The sequence below is a fragment of the Anguilla rostrata genome, chromosome 7 (assembly GCF_018555375.3).
Source record: "Anguilla rostrata isolate EN2019 chromosome 7, ASM1855537v3, whole genome shotgun sequence".
Classification (NCBI taxonomy): domain Eukaryota; kingdom Metazoa; phylum Chordata; class Actinopteri; order Anguilliformes; family Anguillidae; genus Anguilla; species Anguilla rostrata.
Genome location: NC_057939.1, coordinates 50,669,257 through 50,685,715, shown reverse-complemented (window position 1 = coordinate 50,685,715; position 16,459 = coordinate 50,669,257). Strand labels below are relative to the sequence as shown.

Sequence of the window (16,459 nt, the reverse complement as noted above, 5' to 3'; positions counted from 1 at the left end):
AGTCTGTCAGCACGCGCATGTATGACACGCGCTAAGCATCGGGTGAATTTGAACCTAAACGCAAACCGACGCATTTCTGTCCTCCTTCCTTATTCCGCGTCGACCTCCGCGCTATCCGCGCTCGGAACCGTCTTTGACGATTTTGTTTTGTTCTGTTTCTAATGAGCTCACGAGCCCGGCGTCCTAGCAACAGCTGCGCGCTGCTCCGTCTGCCTGGGGGGCGCCCTTCTCGCCGCGACGGAACCGCGCACGACTCCGTTCACGTGCTAATTCGAAGTAGCGTCGCCACAGCCGCAAAAAATATCTCCGGATCACCCACCCCTTCACCTCCTCTCTCTCTCTCCCTCCCCCCCTCCCCCTCGTCCCCTCTCTATCCCACCCTCCCCTTTTCAAAACAACGGCTGCTCTTCTTTCTCCGATTCGTTCCGGCCCGATTTCTCCCGCTCTCTCGGTGCTCCGCGGCGGCGCGCTGAAGAGGTGGAAAGCGGGAGAGAGGTGTTCGTCACAGTCGAGCCTCGGCTTCCGCCGCGCGAGCCTCGTTCATTCAGGACGGATTAGCGAGCGTTCCGAGTGGGAGGAGGGTACATTTGCAGAGGAGATCTATTATTTCAGCCCCACCGGCCCGCTTCTCCTCCCCTGCTTTCCGCTGTGATTTGTATCTCTGCTCGGAGAGGGAACCATAGAAGTAGCTCATTACAGATAGCACTCCTGGTGCACTCTTCGCCACTCGTTTAGATTATAATTATACGTCAACATATTGGTGGCCAACAGGACAACACAAACACCCACTCACGCTACAATAAAAGAGTATATAAATATATGCGACATTGTATTTATATTATTTCTCAAATTTTGTATGTGCTTATATTTCTTTATGAGATTATGAGATTAAACGCCAGCATGTCTTTGTTTCAGTCTTGTTAGACTTGCTCTCTTTGCGTGTCTATCCTGTTATTTACGAGATGTAAATTTTTCTCCTGATAATCACATAAATGTTTCCTGTTATTGATAAAACACTGTTTCTAGTAGAGCACATAATAGATCATTCTGCTGGATTTAAACAGGGAAAGTCCCCCCGGTACAATGCTTCAAAATGATCATTCAGCGCCGCATAATAATTTCACGAATAAATACGCTCAGCACGTAAGTACAGGACCAGTACATCATATCAATCAAAAACTTGAACATTATTGTCTTCCACTACGCATCGGTGGAATGATAACTGGGTAAACGATAACTGCTAGTGCGGAACACACTCAAGAGTGATGGAGGCGCAGGCTAACCAACAAGTAAGCTCGTACTTTCCTTCCCTTCTCCGTTTTTCTGAGCTACAGGAGGTCCGCATCAGCAACAGGGGTTTCGAGTTCTTCTGTAGAGCAACTGAAGCTGCACTGCACTCAGTCACACCCTTTCACAAGTTTTAAGAAGGTGCATCAAATTTGAATTCACCCTCAGCTGACTAGAGTTCATAATATCTGTGAAGTCACTGCACACACGACTGGATCCGGGCCACGTTTTGAACTGTCTGTTTTTTCACATGGTCTGTTTGGTCATAGTGTCCCCCAGGGAAGGTGGGTTTCGGTCAGAAGTATGTTCTCTGTCTCACTGGTTCCTACTGCACCAGACGTATAAGACACTCAGTCGTACAGTACAGCTCGGCTTGGCACTACGGGGTGAAGGAAACTTCTGTACTTTGCACAGCTATACGTACAATTTTGACCCCCTACCAAACTGATGGAGGATACAAAGTTTATCAAAAAATAAACACAGAATACGCATTTGTGTATTTTTCTGCCAGAATGCAACTCTATTTCTAGATATAGAGCTAAACCTAGCCTTGACTGATTATTTTTATTTATCCAGCCCAATCGTACATAATGTATTCAAAGCGTTTAAAAACGAACATTGATTTCTATCAAAGTAAATTTATCGTGGGTATGAATTTACAGCAGTAACGACCCAAGATTTATTAGTCAGGTGGCGAATGTTCCAATCTCATTGCTATTCTGGGCCTGAATAAGCAATCCGTTTCACATCAGTTTAACATATAAAGAGCAGATATCTCAGGTCTCTGATGGTATAAAGCAAAAAATCGTGCACATTTTTCAATTGAATTCATTGAACATGTTGTGATTAATACAGCAGTCGGGTGGAGTTTCTCTCTGTTCCAGTTTCTTAGGAATATCCCCCAATACTACAGGTACTGCAAAGTGACGACTTGCGCCGCAAAATGCAATACGCCCGCAATCTATATGCAAATATTGCAAATCCTCACAGCTGAACAGGAAAGAAAGATGCGTCAAGTGCGCACGGTTACTTTTCATTACGAATCTCCGCAAAAAACCATTCAACGGGTCCACTGAAACAGAAATCACTTCATTAAACAAATGACGGAATGAATTAGGATTTGCTCTCCATGTAAAAAGCAACTGGCCAGATCTCAGGGTGCTGCTAGGTGGCTAGCGCTATTAAGGCACTATCCCAGGCACTATTCCAGCACCATTGGGCCCGCACACTGGTGTCAGAGTCAGACTGTGTCAGTGTCGAATACAGCCGACTGCCCGGCAGGACAGCTCATAATTGGCCAAAGGAAGACTGGGATTGGCTGGCCAGTGGGGAGAATCATCTCACACCAGCGACCCCTGCTGGTCAACTGGCCACCCAACGCCCACTCAGGCTGTGTGTTAACGGCTTGATTTATTCAGACCTATAGGACTGGCAAAACCTTTTAGCACGCGCAAGACCAATAGCGTGACCGACCAACGATTGGTCGTGGCATTTGTTGTGCACCAAACGTTGGCTGTGTTATTAGTATGTTAAGTGTCTTCCTCCAGCTTATGTCTGTGCGAGCTCAACTTGAGCTTGGCGGCGTGTAAAGGAGGTGGAGGTGACAGAAACAGAAGTGGTCAATGAATGCGATTTTGGGAATTTCAAACGGAGGGAAAAATGAAAAAGAGGCATTTTAAGAAAAGTCTGAGCCAACGGCGGGCTGGGCGGACTCACCTCTGGGACATGATCTTGTAGGCGTCGGGCAGGTAGCACTGCGTGTTCTCCATCTGGGCCGGGTCGGCGTCGCAGATCTTGTCATCTGTCCGGCCGAAGTTGGCGGTCTCGATCATGATGACGTCGGTGCCCGGGCAGCGCAGCTCGATGGGGTAGCCCTCGCACGACAGCTCCCGCCGAACCACCGCCATTAGGACCGGCACCCGGCTGAAGGCTGCGGAGGTGGGAACATTACATTACATCACATTACGTTAAATTACATTACATTACATTACATCACACTACGTTAAATTACATTACATCCCATTATATTACATTACATTACAGGCATTTAACAGATGCTCTTATCCAGAGCAACTTACACGACTTTTAACATAGCATATACATTGCATCCATTTATACAGCCGAATATATACTGAATCTGTTGGGTTAAGGGTAGCTTGCTCAAGGGAAATACGGCAGTGTCTTACCTAGGAATCGAACGTATGACCTTTCGGTTACAAGAACAACTCCTTACCCATTATACTACACTGCTGCCTGTGCAATGTTTCTTATGGTCATATTCGCAACACCCTTTTTAAAAAAAAAAAATTATGGAATATATGTACAGAAAAGTTCGGAATGAAATGCACTTCAACTGTCAGAATCAACTTCACAGTCCAATGTTGAAAATGTATGATTTCCTACAATTCATTTAATTTATAAATCGAAGTTCAATTAATTTCCTTAATTGGCTGAACTGGCTCTAACTCTGTACATGTAACATATTATATGACTGTTATTCATTGGGTCTGGAAATCAATTCTCTCTCTCTCTTTCTCTCTCTCTCTCTCTTACAAGCACTCACACACACACACACACACACACACACACACAACCACGTGCACACGCACACACACACACACAAACGTGCGTATACACACGTACACACAAGTACAGCATTTCAAGAAAAATCTTTTTGATGTGCACATCAGAAATGATATGGACGTCATGCATCCCTCTATATGCGTATGCAAGGTTAATAAAATGCATAATATTTTATTTCTCATCTAGCCAGTTGCCAATAATTGCATCATATTCACTTTAAAATGTCTTATAGCTGTTTTCAACTAAATAATAGGGACAAAACACCCTGAGCCACAATTAATCATACAGATTGGTGCTTAAAATGAGCAGCTATTACACTTATCCATTTAAAGGGATTAAAGGCAAACCCTATCAGATCTAGAGGCTCACAAAGTTGCTACAAATGGCTGACAGTGAATGACAATGTAATCACTCTAGACAACAGAATAACAGGTTCAGTTATGATACAGATGATACAGGATTTCTCCACCGAAATGCTGATAACACATGTTTCTGCTACAGATCGCCGGTCTGGCCTGCGAACATTACACTGTGATGGGTAAAAGTTAACTTTACAAGTTTCAGTCCTGACAGAAGAATTGAGCCATAAAACAGAAATGACAAGAACCGAAAAAGGTGCAAAGAAAGTAATAACAGTTAAGAACAACAATACAAAATTCACACACGCGCATGCACACACACGCATGCACACACACATGCACACACACACACACACACATCACAATGACACACACACACACACACACACAAGCACGCATACACACATGCACACACACACACACACACACACTAAAAATAATGGCTCATCAGAGAGAAAGCATAGCTAATGTCCATATCTGAGCATGATAATGACTGCATATGCATGTCTAAATGTGAGAAATTTGTATATAATGAGTTAGCACATATGTATTAATTATGCATAATTAATATTTAATTGATTATATCATGTACTCTAATTATATTACATGTTACATCAATATTTAAGTGGCTTGCTCACAATTTTTACAATTGTAACAAATGAGTGGTTTTAAGGAGGACATTTTTATCCCCAAATATTCATTTATGAGGTTTATATGAAAACAGGAAATTCAATTTAAAGATGCACTCTCTAATGAGTCAGTAATGCATTCTCGTTTATCTTACCTTCTCTCCGCATTGCCTGTTTTATTTGGACCATAAAGTGATGTAATAGACCAGGGGTGTCCAATCTTATCCGCCCAATCTTATCTGTGGGTGCAGGTTTTTGTTTCAGCCCAGCGCTACAGCATCTGATTTAACTATTTAGCTAATCATGGTCTTCAGTCAAGACCTTGATAAGAATGTGGTGTCTTAGTGCCGGGCTAAAACAAAAACCTGCATCCACACCGGCCTTTTTCGGATAAGACTGGACACTAGACTGTGACATTAAGCATATCCAAATTCAAGCCTGTCAATGAATCCCTAGGTCTGAGAGAGCTTTGATATGGCTGTGTGACAAAAGGTAAATTCCTTGAAAGGTAACCATAGCAACATCACCCTTTTTATCTACATGATCATTAAACTGCATGATGTACCATGCCATCAAATGGGCTATGACACTAAATCTGCTCCAGAGAATGTCCATTTATTGTAGTAACATTGGTGTGAAAAAAAACAAAAAACAAAACAAATATTTATACTGTACTAAAATGTTAAATGTATAAACAATTACATTTTAACAGATTCAGCTGCTAGAAAACATACTTCCAGTCAATGAGAAACATGCAACTGAATGCACTGTCTCCAGTATTGATGCAGAGGGCAGAACTCCCTGCCCTTCATGCTCTATAGCAAAGATATTCTCAACACTTGAAACAATGAGAACAGGGAACAATCTATTATCAATGAGCTGATAGTCCCAGATGTTCCAGTCATCTGGGGCTATCGGCACTTCAAATATTTCCAACCCATTCACTGGACGTAAACTGTGTTTGTTTGCTTTGTTTGTTTAGTTGTCTATTGCACTGAATACTGCACTCAGGGAAGTATACTTTGGCTTGTATGTAATATATGAACTATAGGTAGACATTTATAGTTTGCCCACAGTATACCTTTAAAATAGTATGAATAACCAAAAATATTATGGTAAACAAGTATTAAAAAAATGGTTTAAACTTTAGGGAAGTAATAGGAACTTCAAAATACCAAAAAATAAATGAATAAAAAAATATGGAATTTATACGGGCTGAGAATTTAGAGGAGCACAGTTTCAGCGGAAAGGGTTGTTGATTGAACGGCACTGCCAAATCTGTGCTTTAAATAAAACCTAATAATGAATTATTAATATCCGTTTCGCAAATCTGGCCAGGACGACGGTGCAGATGGTTATGTCTCACTATCACGTGTATCATTCCTTCACATAAAGGAGTAAGAAAACCTTGCTCTGAGACTCCGTGGGACGTCTGACATTTCCGGGTAACGTTCTCGGCACACAAGCTCGGCATTAACCTTCTGGAACAACAGAATAAATTCAGACGCAGGAGTGCATAAAAACGCTAATGTAAGCAAGCAACCAAATGCCACAACTGTCTTAAATTACTGAAATAGTCCACAATCCACTGTAATTGCGTTCGAGCCCCAAGGTGGTGAGAGAGAGTCGTATTTTACCGACGGTTCACGAGCCGCGCCGTTACAGCTGGTCCACCGGCTGACTCAGAAACAAGGCCGAGGCAGCGAAACCTACACCGCGCACCGAGAGCATAACATATTCTGCCCCCCTTTTTTTTAAGGCATTCTTTTAAGCATGAATCTTTGAAGAGTTTTTTTGCTGAACGTGCAAAAGGACTGCATGGTGGCAGATATTAACTTTAATTATTTCTGCTGACGCTCAAGCGGAAGGGGATGTACCTACAGTATTTTGACTATCACCGCAAGCATTTTATTAATTTTTTTTCTGTTGTCTTTGATTGTTAACATTTGCGTACATTTTACCATGTTACATCTAGTGGTAAACAACAGTATTCCCAGGTGAAATAATAGATGATGTATAAATAATAAACTCTTCTTGTATTTGATAGCAGATGGCTCAATGGATACTGTACTACGATGTTAAAACCGAGTTTATATGTCCAGTAATGTAATGGACTCCCATTTGAGATGTATTCTACTACAGCTATTAGGGACAGAGTGATCTATCAGAGTTGATTTTACACTGACAATTTTGCATGTCAGAGGTGCTATGTCTTTACTTTGAGACAAAGAGGTCCCCAAGACTGGAATCCTGTTTATTAACCCATAAATCCTTCAAACTTGGGGGACTGCAGTCATAAAAAATAACTGTCGGTGTTTAAGAACACACCTATTCTCGCGAGGACTAAAAACTCAGTAATTATTATCATAACATACAGTGCATTTCTCAACGATAGATCAAAATCAAAAGTCCACAGTATTCCAGAATTTTATGAAAGATATTTACATGAACAAAATAGCCAATGGGAATGTGCTGCCCTGCACTGTACTTTAATTGCCAATGGTATGACTTCATCCATCCATCATCATTTATATTTAAATGTTGCTATAAACTGATAACATGCTGGCTTACAGCACTGATACAGAATTGTTCCCAACCCAAATTAAATTAGGCCATCTACTGCTCATGCAGTTGCTGAAAAGGGGATTTCCAGTAGAAGAGCATCATGGCTATATTACAGCCACAATTTCATTCTGTCCCCTGATAGTTTTCTCTCGCTAATACGAACAGATTAGTGGTGTTATTGAATAAATGAAAAAAAGAAAACAGTTTAGGCCTCACATAACCTATCAACAAATAAAAACATCTGCTTCTGCCCAAAAAAATCAAGTATGTTTTTCATTTCTCTTTCATCTGTGTTCTCTGTATTATGTATTGTGCGGAAACAGGCCGTATTATTTGAGGATCTCTAGCGAGATTTTTTTTTCTTTTTTTAATCGTTACAGGGATTTAATTTCCTTTGACTTTACAGTAGAAAAACCAGGCGATGTTTAAATGAGCTACAGAGGAACTAAAGCGATGACGGAGCACATCAAACAGCCCCCACCCCCCCCCCCCCCCCGACAAAGCCAGTGATTAATTAGCGCATGAATCATTGTGTCGCTACTTGATTAGCAGCAAAAGATACACCCACCTCCACTCGTTCCTACCGAACGAGCTCGAGATCACCAGTCCTGCGGGAAATCTGTGGAGAAACCACGGCAACCGACTCAATCACCGTCTACACCTTGTTGAAGAGGGAAAAAAAATGTCTAGAATTCCTTTCCCCTTGAATTAAAGCAGAAATGCCCATGATTTTATGTAAGGGCACTGTCGCTGTTCTTTAAGCCTGTGTGACCTCCCGGTCTTCCTCTGCCAGTGAATCTGCAAGCGATTACAGAACTGGAAATAAAACCTCAAATCCTTCTCTCGGAGCATTACTCGAGAGGGCTTTCAAATTTTAGGCCGAACATAAAAATCTCAAATATCCATTTCATGCAAGAAGCTTACGACAGAGTTTCTGAATCATTTCTCAAATGTTTACTCTCCACGCGGGTTTGAAAATAAATTAAAACTCGGTTCCTCAGAGCCTGTCCTCTTCAACAGCGTAGCAACTGCAGCAAAGGTCGCGTCAGTGCGATATTGGTTATAAACCATTTTCTGTGGAGGACGACAAGCTATTTCTTTTTTCTGTCCGCTTTCCTTCGCAGAAAACGCTTCGAAACGCATTGGCTATGAACCAGGCACTGAGTAAAGAGGCAAATAGCTCTCAACAGCCCTGGAGATGTGTGAACACACAAGGCCTGGCTGTCAGTCCTGTTGCCAGCCACGTCCTAAGAAATTAGCTCAGTTTGTCAACAAACTTACCATGGTGAGGCGAAAAGAATAAAATATTTCTTGGAATAAAAATTTCACCAAAGTGAAACTCATACGAACGCTGAGTTAGTCCAAAGCCCAGTCACCCTGACAGCCTCTCTGTTGATGCTGATGAAAATCAAGCCCATTGTTGAGTTTTTCCATGCATCAGAACGATATTACTATAAAGGTAGCGCTGATGGAAACAGCTAGCCCAGCCGGACACAAAGCTAGCCGGGCTTGCTTAGCGTAGCGTACCGTGCGGTACCTGGGCTAAGTGCGTGCCACAGCATGACCGCGTACAAACAGCACTTCATCAGGAGCACAGGGTGAAAGAGCTTTCAGAAAAATGCAGCAATGCATGCTGGTACCTCGCACATAGCACTGTACACAGTGCCGAAGCACTTTTGTCTGCCATTTAAAGATTTCATTAAGCCACAACATAACGGTGCATACTTTTTTCAAATGAATAAACAAGTAAATAATGACATTTCTTCATTTAAGCCGGAGATCTGTGTCCATTCTAATGAAATGAATACTACTACAACTATATATTACGCAACTCATACACCGAGTCATATTTTCACACATCGAAAAGACTCGTCCAGATCGATGTGAGGAAGAAAATAATCAATTAATAAAAATGTAATTCAGAGTCCAAACAATCTGAAAAAAAGAAATAAAAATAAATATAAATAAAAACGCTCAGCTGTAAAACCCAGAGTGGGGGGGGTGGTTGGTTGGGGGGGGGGGGGGGGTGTGTGGTGGGGGCAGCTACAGCTGCACCACACGGGGCTTTGTTCAGCTAATGACATTGTTTGCCAATTTCCTTCCCTTTGTTCCCGTCGCAACTTTTGGGCCACCGCATTGCTTTGGGGATGTTATCTGCCAGAACCAACATCCTGGACTGCCCACCCGTCTGCTTTGTGCAGGGCCGCGGCTCAGGAGCTGGCATCCCCCGAACACACGGCAGCACAAAACAGGGTTTAATCGAGGTCACAATAAAAAAAAAAAAGATCTTTTTTTTCCGCCCTGACATGAGAGGCCTGCCGCATTCGTTCCCCCTATAGGGCCCGTGTTATACGGACAGGGTTATGGTGGAACACTCAATACAGCGTCGCTCAGAAAGGCAATAGAACTCAGCGCAACCTTTCAAAATTACCCACTTAGAATCAGACAGGGAGAGACAGGCAGGTATATCATACAGGTAGACTGCATGGGATTAAAACAAAACATATGGTCTGTCCTGGCAAATGACTGAAATTGAGTTGTTTTTTTTTGTTGTTTTTTTTCATCTATTTATTGAAAAGCACTTTAACGAAAAAAAGACGCTTTACAAATAAAGTTATTATCAAAGTTGTTCCTATTATTATTACCCATTACGGTTTTATTTTGGATGAAAACAAATGATAGTCTAAGATTAGATTCAAACCCAAGATATTTTGAAAAAGGAGTAGAAAGTATTTTTAACAGTGTTTTTACTCCAGTACTAAAACACTGTATCCTCTCACTGTAAATACTGAAAATGATTTGAAATGCGAACTACAACCCATTAAATAAGCCTGATAAAAGCGCAAGGGCTCGTCTATAGAAAGATTGCACTCACCATAGGCTGTGAAAAACAGAACACCGCCCGCCCATTATGATTTGTCAATGGTTCCTCTGGCCTCAGAAGCCGTCTGCTAAAAGCACTTCATCCATTTTGACCCCAATCAGTGGGCTCTGAGAATTAACTACCTGTTCGCACATCGTGACATAGATACAGTATTATCGCGCAGTCAACATTTAGAAGAGAGATGAGCGAACACACGTTTATCTACACAAGGCGACGGCACAATCAAGCACCGAATCTAAAGAGTCCAATGTGAAGGGACAAGCAGATGATTGTAGCTTACAGCAAAATAAAAAGCGCTATCTTTTCATAAAGTTACAACAATTCAAAACATCACCATTCCGACATTATGTCGTGGAAGTAGGAAGCCTAATGCAAAATTAATGTACTTATTCATGTATGCATGGACGTTATTTGGTCTTGTTTGCATTGCCGTGGACTGCGAGTGTGCAAATGTGTTTATTTAAAATAAGGGCTAGCCCAACCTAGTCTTGTTTGAAGAACTGCAGGCCAGGGCCGTACGTATATTCAAAGCACATTCAAAGCCAGAATGACAACATACGATTTCTTAAATGCTTGCTTCTGAAAAGACAAAATGGAACCGATTAATGATGAAAGGGTATACAAATAAAGCACAAAGGCTACAGCCACGTCCAATAGAAATATTTTTACCAACAGCCTTGCGTACCGAGCCAAAACACAGCTTCTTAAATGGCTTGCACAATAGCACTCCACAGACAGTTTCATTGCATTCAATGACAATGCCTGATTATCCTTCTGAGGAAAAAAAAAAAAGCTTAAGTATTTAAAATTTTTTGCATAATAAAAGGGTATTGGGTGACAAAAACACATTCCAGTGAAAATATTTTCAAAGATATTATTTCTTTTATTTTATTTGAATGTCCCTTGTAGTGTAGGTTTCAGCTTAGGAGAATATATTGTTCTGGTGATTAAGACCAGAGGCTCTGCCCCCTACAGGGGACAAAAATGAGCAGCTAGGTCTCAGAAGGTTATGTTACTAAAGGACTGGATTACATTACATTACATTACATACCATTTATTTGGCAGACGGATTAAAGTGATCGCAGCTACCATACTACCATCCAGCCAAAATAAAGCTGGTACACATAAACCATACCAATAGGATGGAGGATTAACACGTTTAATGGGGATGAGACACGTTTGGGTACAACTGATGGAGCTACAGCGACATGTCAGTCAATGACACGCTTTAACCAATCAAAAGGTTTTTCTCCCCACAGTAAAACGACAACGATTGGTTCAAATCAGCGAGTAACTCACATCGCAACGCATAGTACCTCCGCCAATATCTGCCTTCATGAAGGCCCGCTCTACCACGACTCGTGTTTACCGGGCTCTGAATTATGGGCCTCAGGAGGAACACACAGCGGTTTGGGGAGACAGAGCCGCGCACGGCGCACGCGCACGTGCACGTGCACGCGCGGCGGGAGGGAGGCAACAAATCATCTGGCGTCGGCTCCGCCGAGCTCCGAGAGGTCACAGTGCTTGAGCAGCTAATTGCGATTCGAACCCCCGAGCTCGAGATTATTAACGAGAGGCTGCCAGTCATAACGACCGCGAGGCTCGGCGAAAGGGTGACTCCCGCTCGCTCGCTCGCTCCCTCCCTCCCTCCCTCTCTCCTCCCTCCTTCGCCCCGGATTCGCGGCGGCACCCGGCAGCCCCCGACGCCGCGCTAAAATAAGATCCCGCCAGCACCAGCGCCCGCTCCCGCGCACCCTGGAGTGGAAACGGCTCGCCGTATCTGCGACACCGACTCCCCAGCGGCTCCGGTCCTCTGGAAAATCGAAGCCGTTCCAGAATTTTCCGGGGACACGGAGGCTCGGGACTGTGACGACTGCTCCGCACCGACTGGAAAAATAACACTCGAAGTGTTTACAGTTCCCAGACTCCCCTGTTTGTAAACGTTTTACTCTTTTGGGGACCTCGCAAACAAATAACCTGCTATCTTTGGTTTGGTTTTCTGTGATCTTTGATTTTGTTCTTTCCGTTCTCTACGTCAAAAAACAGGATTCCACATTATATTACATATATAAAGAGAGAGAGAAAGAGAAGAGAGGCAGACAGGACTCAAATCGATTAAGTATAACAGGTGTACAGTATAATTCAGTACCATATATGTGAAGGATGTATTCTGAACAGAGAAAACTATCATCTACCATTTACCATGGCGATGAGAAACACGCACATCGATTTCAAATGGGTATATAAGTGCAATTTTTGCTCCTCTTGCAATTAATTGCATATTTGTGTTGTGGAAGAATAAAGAAACAAATCTTTAAAAGCAGAGTCAGGGGACCTAACAAAGATCCTGCATTTCAAGGACAGCAGCAATTATGTCTTGATAACATCCCCCCTGTCCCACATGCTGTATTACTTGTCAGGCAGAACCTACTGCATTATCTCTATGAAAAAGATTATCTTCAAGCCCAGGGATCGAACTGAGTCCAGTAATCAAGGGGCCTTTGGAGAATGAACACCTTCAATTTTTCTCAGTTGACAGTCTGGCTTTTGTAGGTTTCTCATTCCTTATCGCCACAGAATCTCAATTACGGAGAAGGAACAAGTAGCAGGTCCCCTCCCAAAACCTGCTCTTTGCTGCTGAATTCCACTCAATCTGGACTTTCTCATCTACAACAGAAGTAAAATATATATATATATAAAAATAAAAAGAAATAAAAATTAATGAATAAATAAATAAACAAGGCAGAAATTTTATCAAGCATTGAAATGGAGTACGGTTGACCTAAGCATGTGGATACATCATTATCCAGCTGAAACAAGACCAACTGCGGTAGTATTTTTTTATTTTGTTACTAGAAATCATTCACTATAAGCCAAAGGCTGACCAAATTAGGGAGACAGGGATTGATTTTTATGAGTCACCACTGGAACAGTACACCAAATTTACAGTCTTGTCTACAATTCCACATGGGTTTAAAGGTCAAACAAATGACCTGAAGGCCACTGATTTTTTTAAACATTTTTTTTTAGCTCCACGCTATTGCTTTAGCGTTCAAAGAAAGATAAAGCCAATCGGTTTGACCGTGACAACATCTTCTGCCAAACACACACACTCAAGGGAACACTACAAAAGCAAGGTCTATGCTTTGTATATTTATTTTCGCTTTTTTATTTTTTATTTTTTTTTTTTCCACAAAGAACAATTAATACGGAAATGGAAGATGAGGACCTGGGTCTCAAAGGAGGCTGCTGAGCGTACAATAGAGGGCTTCTTTTGTCCACGGCTGTATTGAATTCCCTCGGAGGGCAGCGGGGGCCACGCTGGAGGCCATCTCAAGTGTGCCCCTCCCCCGTTTCTTTACAAGGTCTGAAGGGCTAATCTGTCTCTCGGCAACATTTGATCCCAGTCCCGGTCTGGGTGCCTACTTTACAATACTCCATATTGATTCACTGGCTTCCATTACAGCCCGCCTCTCAATCATTCTTTTTGGGGGGGGGCAGGAGGGGGGGGTTGTGCGACAAAAATCTCGCACGGTCACTGGACTTAAGATATGCCACGTATTTAATTTGGGGGGGGGGGTCAAGCGCGACACAGTGGTGAACAGTAATGCTTGTGCGTTCCAGAATGCAGTTAGGAAAAAATAAAAAAAGGAAAAATGAGTTATGTAACTTTTAAGTAGCTTTCAGCAGCAAAGTTTGCACATGAGCACACGCTAACGAACACGGAATGGCGTCAGAGAGACAATAAATAATTAAGACCTTTATGGCTGTATTATTCTTAAGCGACACGTTCTGCTCCGTTCCATAAAGAGCCGCGTTGTGGTTCTCTGGTGAATCGGCTGCCTCCCCAGCGTATAAACTTCAGAGGACGGCGCCTCTAATGGGCACGGTTTCGGATCCCAGGCAGGCCCATTCCTCACCCGGCTTTAAACCGGCCCGTTTTAGTTGACTGGCGCATCGTAACTTTTTTTTTTTTTCACCCCGAGCCGGAAAATATACGCGACAGCGTACCCCCCCCTTCCCCCCCCCACGTACAGCGCCGTAGCCAAACGACACCACGCAGGGGCATCAGTCGGTGATTTAAAACCGAGGCGCGGAAAGCCAGTGGTAAAAAGGCGGGGTGGGGTGGGGGGGGGGACTTTAAACGCGCGGCGTGTTTACAGTGTGTCAGCACCTGAAACGGGGGGCGGGAGTTTTACTGCGTCGGCTACGCATGAGTAATCGCCGTGACGACGTCTAATTGAGCGGTTTTTTTTTCAGTCTCGCAGGAAGGCCGCGGCAGAGCACGCAGGCCCGGTAAGCCTATAGCACATAGCGAGCGTTAGCATGAGAGTTGAGCTGCACCGGCGAGAATTACATTTCCTGTTGTGCTGCACTGATGAGTCACCATTTAAGTGATTGGGAATAACAGATGAAAGGAACAACTCATACTAATACCGATCGTGGCATGCTTTAACTACTTCTCATATTTTCTGATTTATGTCCGGTACTTGAAAACTTCATAGGGAATTCTATATGATCACAGAAATTAGTTGTGTTTATTTTATATAGACAGTGTTTATTTTCATATCTGATATAATCAAGACTGTCATAAAGTTTGCTCAGAGCATTCTATGAATGATTATATTTCACTGAAAATATTGAACCTAGATGAGCTGAATGATCTGGCAATAAATACTGTTTTGTTCTTATGTTCTTATTTTGAATTATTTTTATTGATTTATTTTTTTAGAAATGGTGTGCATTTGTCTCTTTACTTTAGAACATGTCATTCAGACATTCTAGGCAATCGAGACAATCCATCACTGTGTGAACCTTGAACTTCAACACCCCAGGGTCTCTAACTCTATGACACAACCTGGCGAGCTCTTCCATGACCTGACATTGATGGGCATTGATTTTGAGGCATGCTTCTTTTGAAACAGGGCGGATGGCTTTTGAGATAGCTCACCCTTTCACTACAGTCCAAGTTTAAGGGTCATTGGGCATATTTATGACATCATTTTAAGCTTTCAACGTGCTCTGGACCATCTCATGGAAAACTAACATCTTTGTCCTCTTGACCTTTTGTCGATAATAATTCTCCTTAAACGCCCCTCTGCTTTAATAAGCAACCTTAAATGGCAACTTTCACCACTTCAGATAATGCAACATTAGCACAGGCTCACAAATCCATTTACGAAATGCACGGCCTGTTCAGAGCACCAAAAAAAGAGGGGGAAAAAAAAACTAAAAACTATGGGACATTTTAAAATGTTTCCAAAACCGTGCGCACCTAATGCTCCTGCCATTCATTTTAACAGCTTTTCGGCTGCACTTTGGCACTTAAAAAAAAAAAAGAGGCCCAGGTGCTCAGAACTCCAGGTTCCATACGAGTTGGATGTTCCGGACTTTTCCGATCCGGAGAAGGTATTGGGGGAATGTCCCGTCCCCTCAGATAGCGTGTACAGCGGGTCTGTATGGGGCAATGTGCATCGCTGAGTGAATGAATACACTGAAGCAGGAAACCGTCATCACGGGCGTTTCGTGATCGGAGTTCATTTCCACACTGTTTCCCCTCCATTATCCCAACCGGGAATATCTGTAGCGCTGTTATGGTCATTCAAAGCGAGATCCCGAAGGAGGAAGGAGGGGTGAAAATGTTCATAAAAAAGTCATAAAATAAATTAGATCGTTTAATAGCGGTGCTTTCTGCAAGCTGGAAGCTCCATAATGATTTTTTATTTAATAATAAAAAGAAAAAAAGAAATTTCATTCCGTTATGTCTTAACTGTATGAAAACGTGACTATCCAGCTCGGACTACATTTGCCCGGCCACAAATACAGAGCGATAATGTTTTAACGGAATCGTAAGACCCGGCGGAAACAAAACATAAATTCGCTATACGGACACACAGATAAACTGAGGATCAGTTCACACGTGTCAGCGAGAGGACGATGCAAACGAGCCCACAAATCTTCACGCACCGTAAAAGCCATGGCAACATGAAGTGAGTGTCCCACAATCCCAAGGGGCACAACGCAGCGAGTCCGGCTCGCAAGTCCACCGGGACAACCGCACATTAAGTCATTTGGCAAAAAACGCGTCAGTTAGGCATTCAGTGGCTGAGTGACTTCCTTCTCAAGTGGCTCGTTACTTCTGCCTGATTCTT

At 42.8% G+C, this 16,459-nt stretch overlaps 1 protein-coding gene across 17 annotated transcripts in view; it reads right to left on the bottom strand.

Moving 5' to 3' along the window:
* Positions 1-16,459, bottom strand: part of LOC135259947 (adhesion G protein-coupled receptor L3-like) — a 220,635-nt gene that overhangs the window by 129,972 nt on the left and 74,204 nt on the right. For all 17 annotated transcript variants that reach the window (XM_064344915.1, XM_064344917.1, XM_064344920.1 and 14 more), the window contains exon 4: positions 3,004-3,217. In XM_064344915.1, coding sequence (XP_064200985.1) covers positions 3,004-3,217 — 214 coding nt within the window. The remainder of the gene's footprint in view (positions 1-3,003; positions 3,218-16,459) is intronic.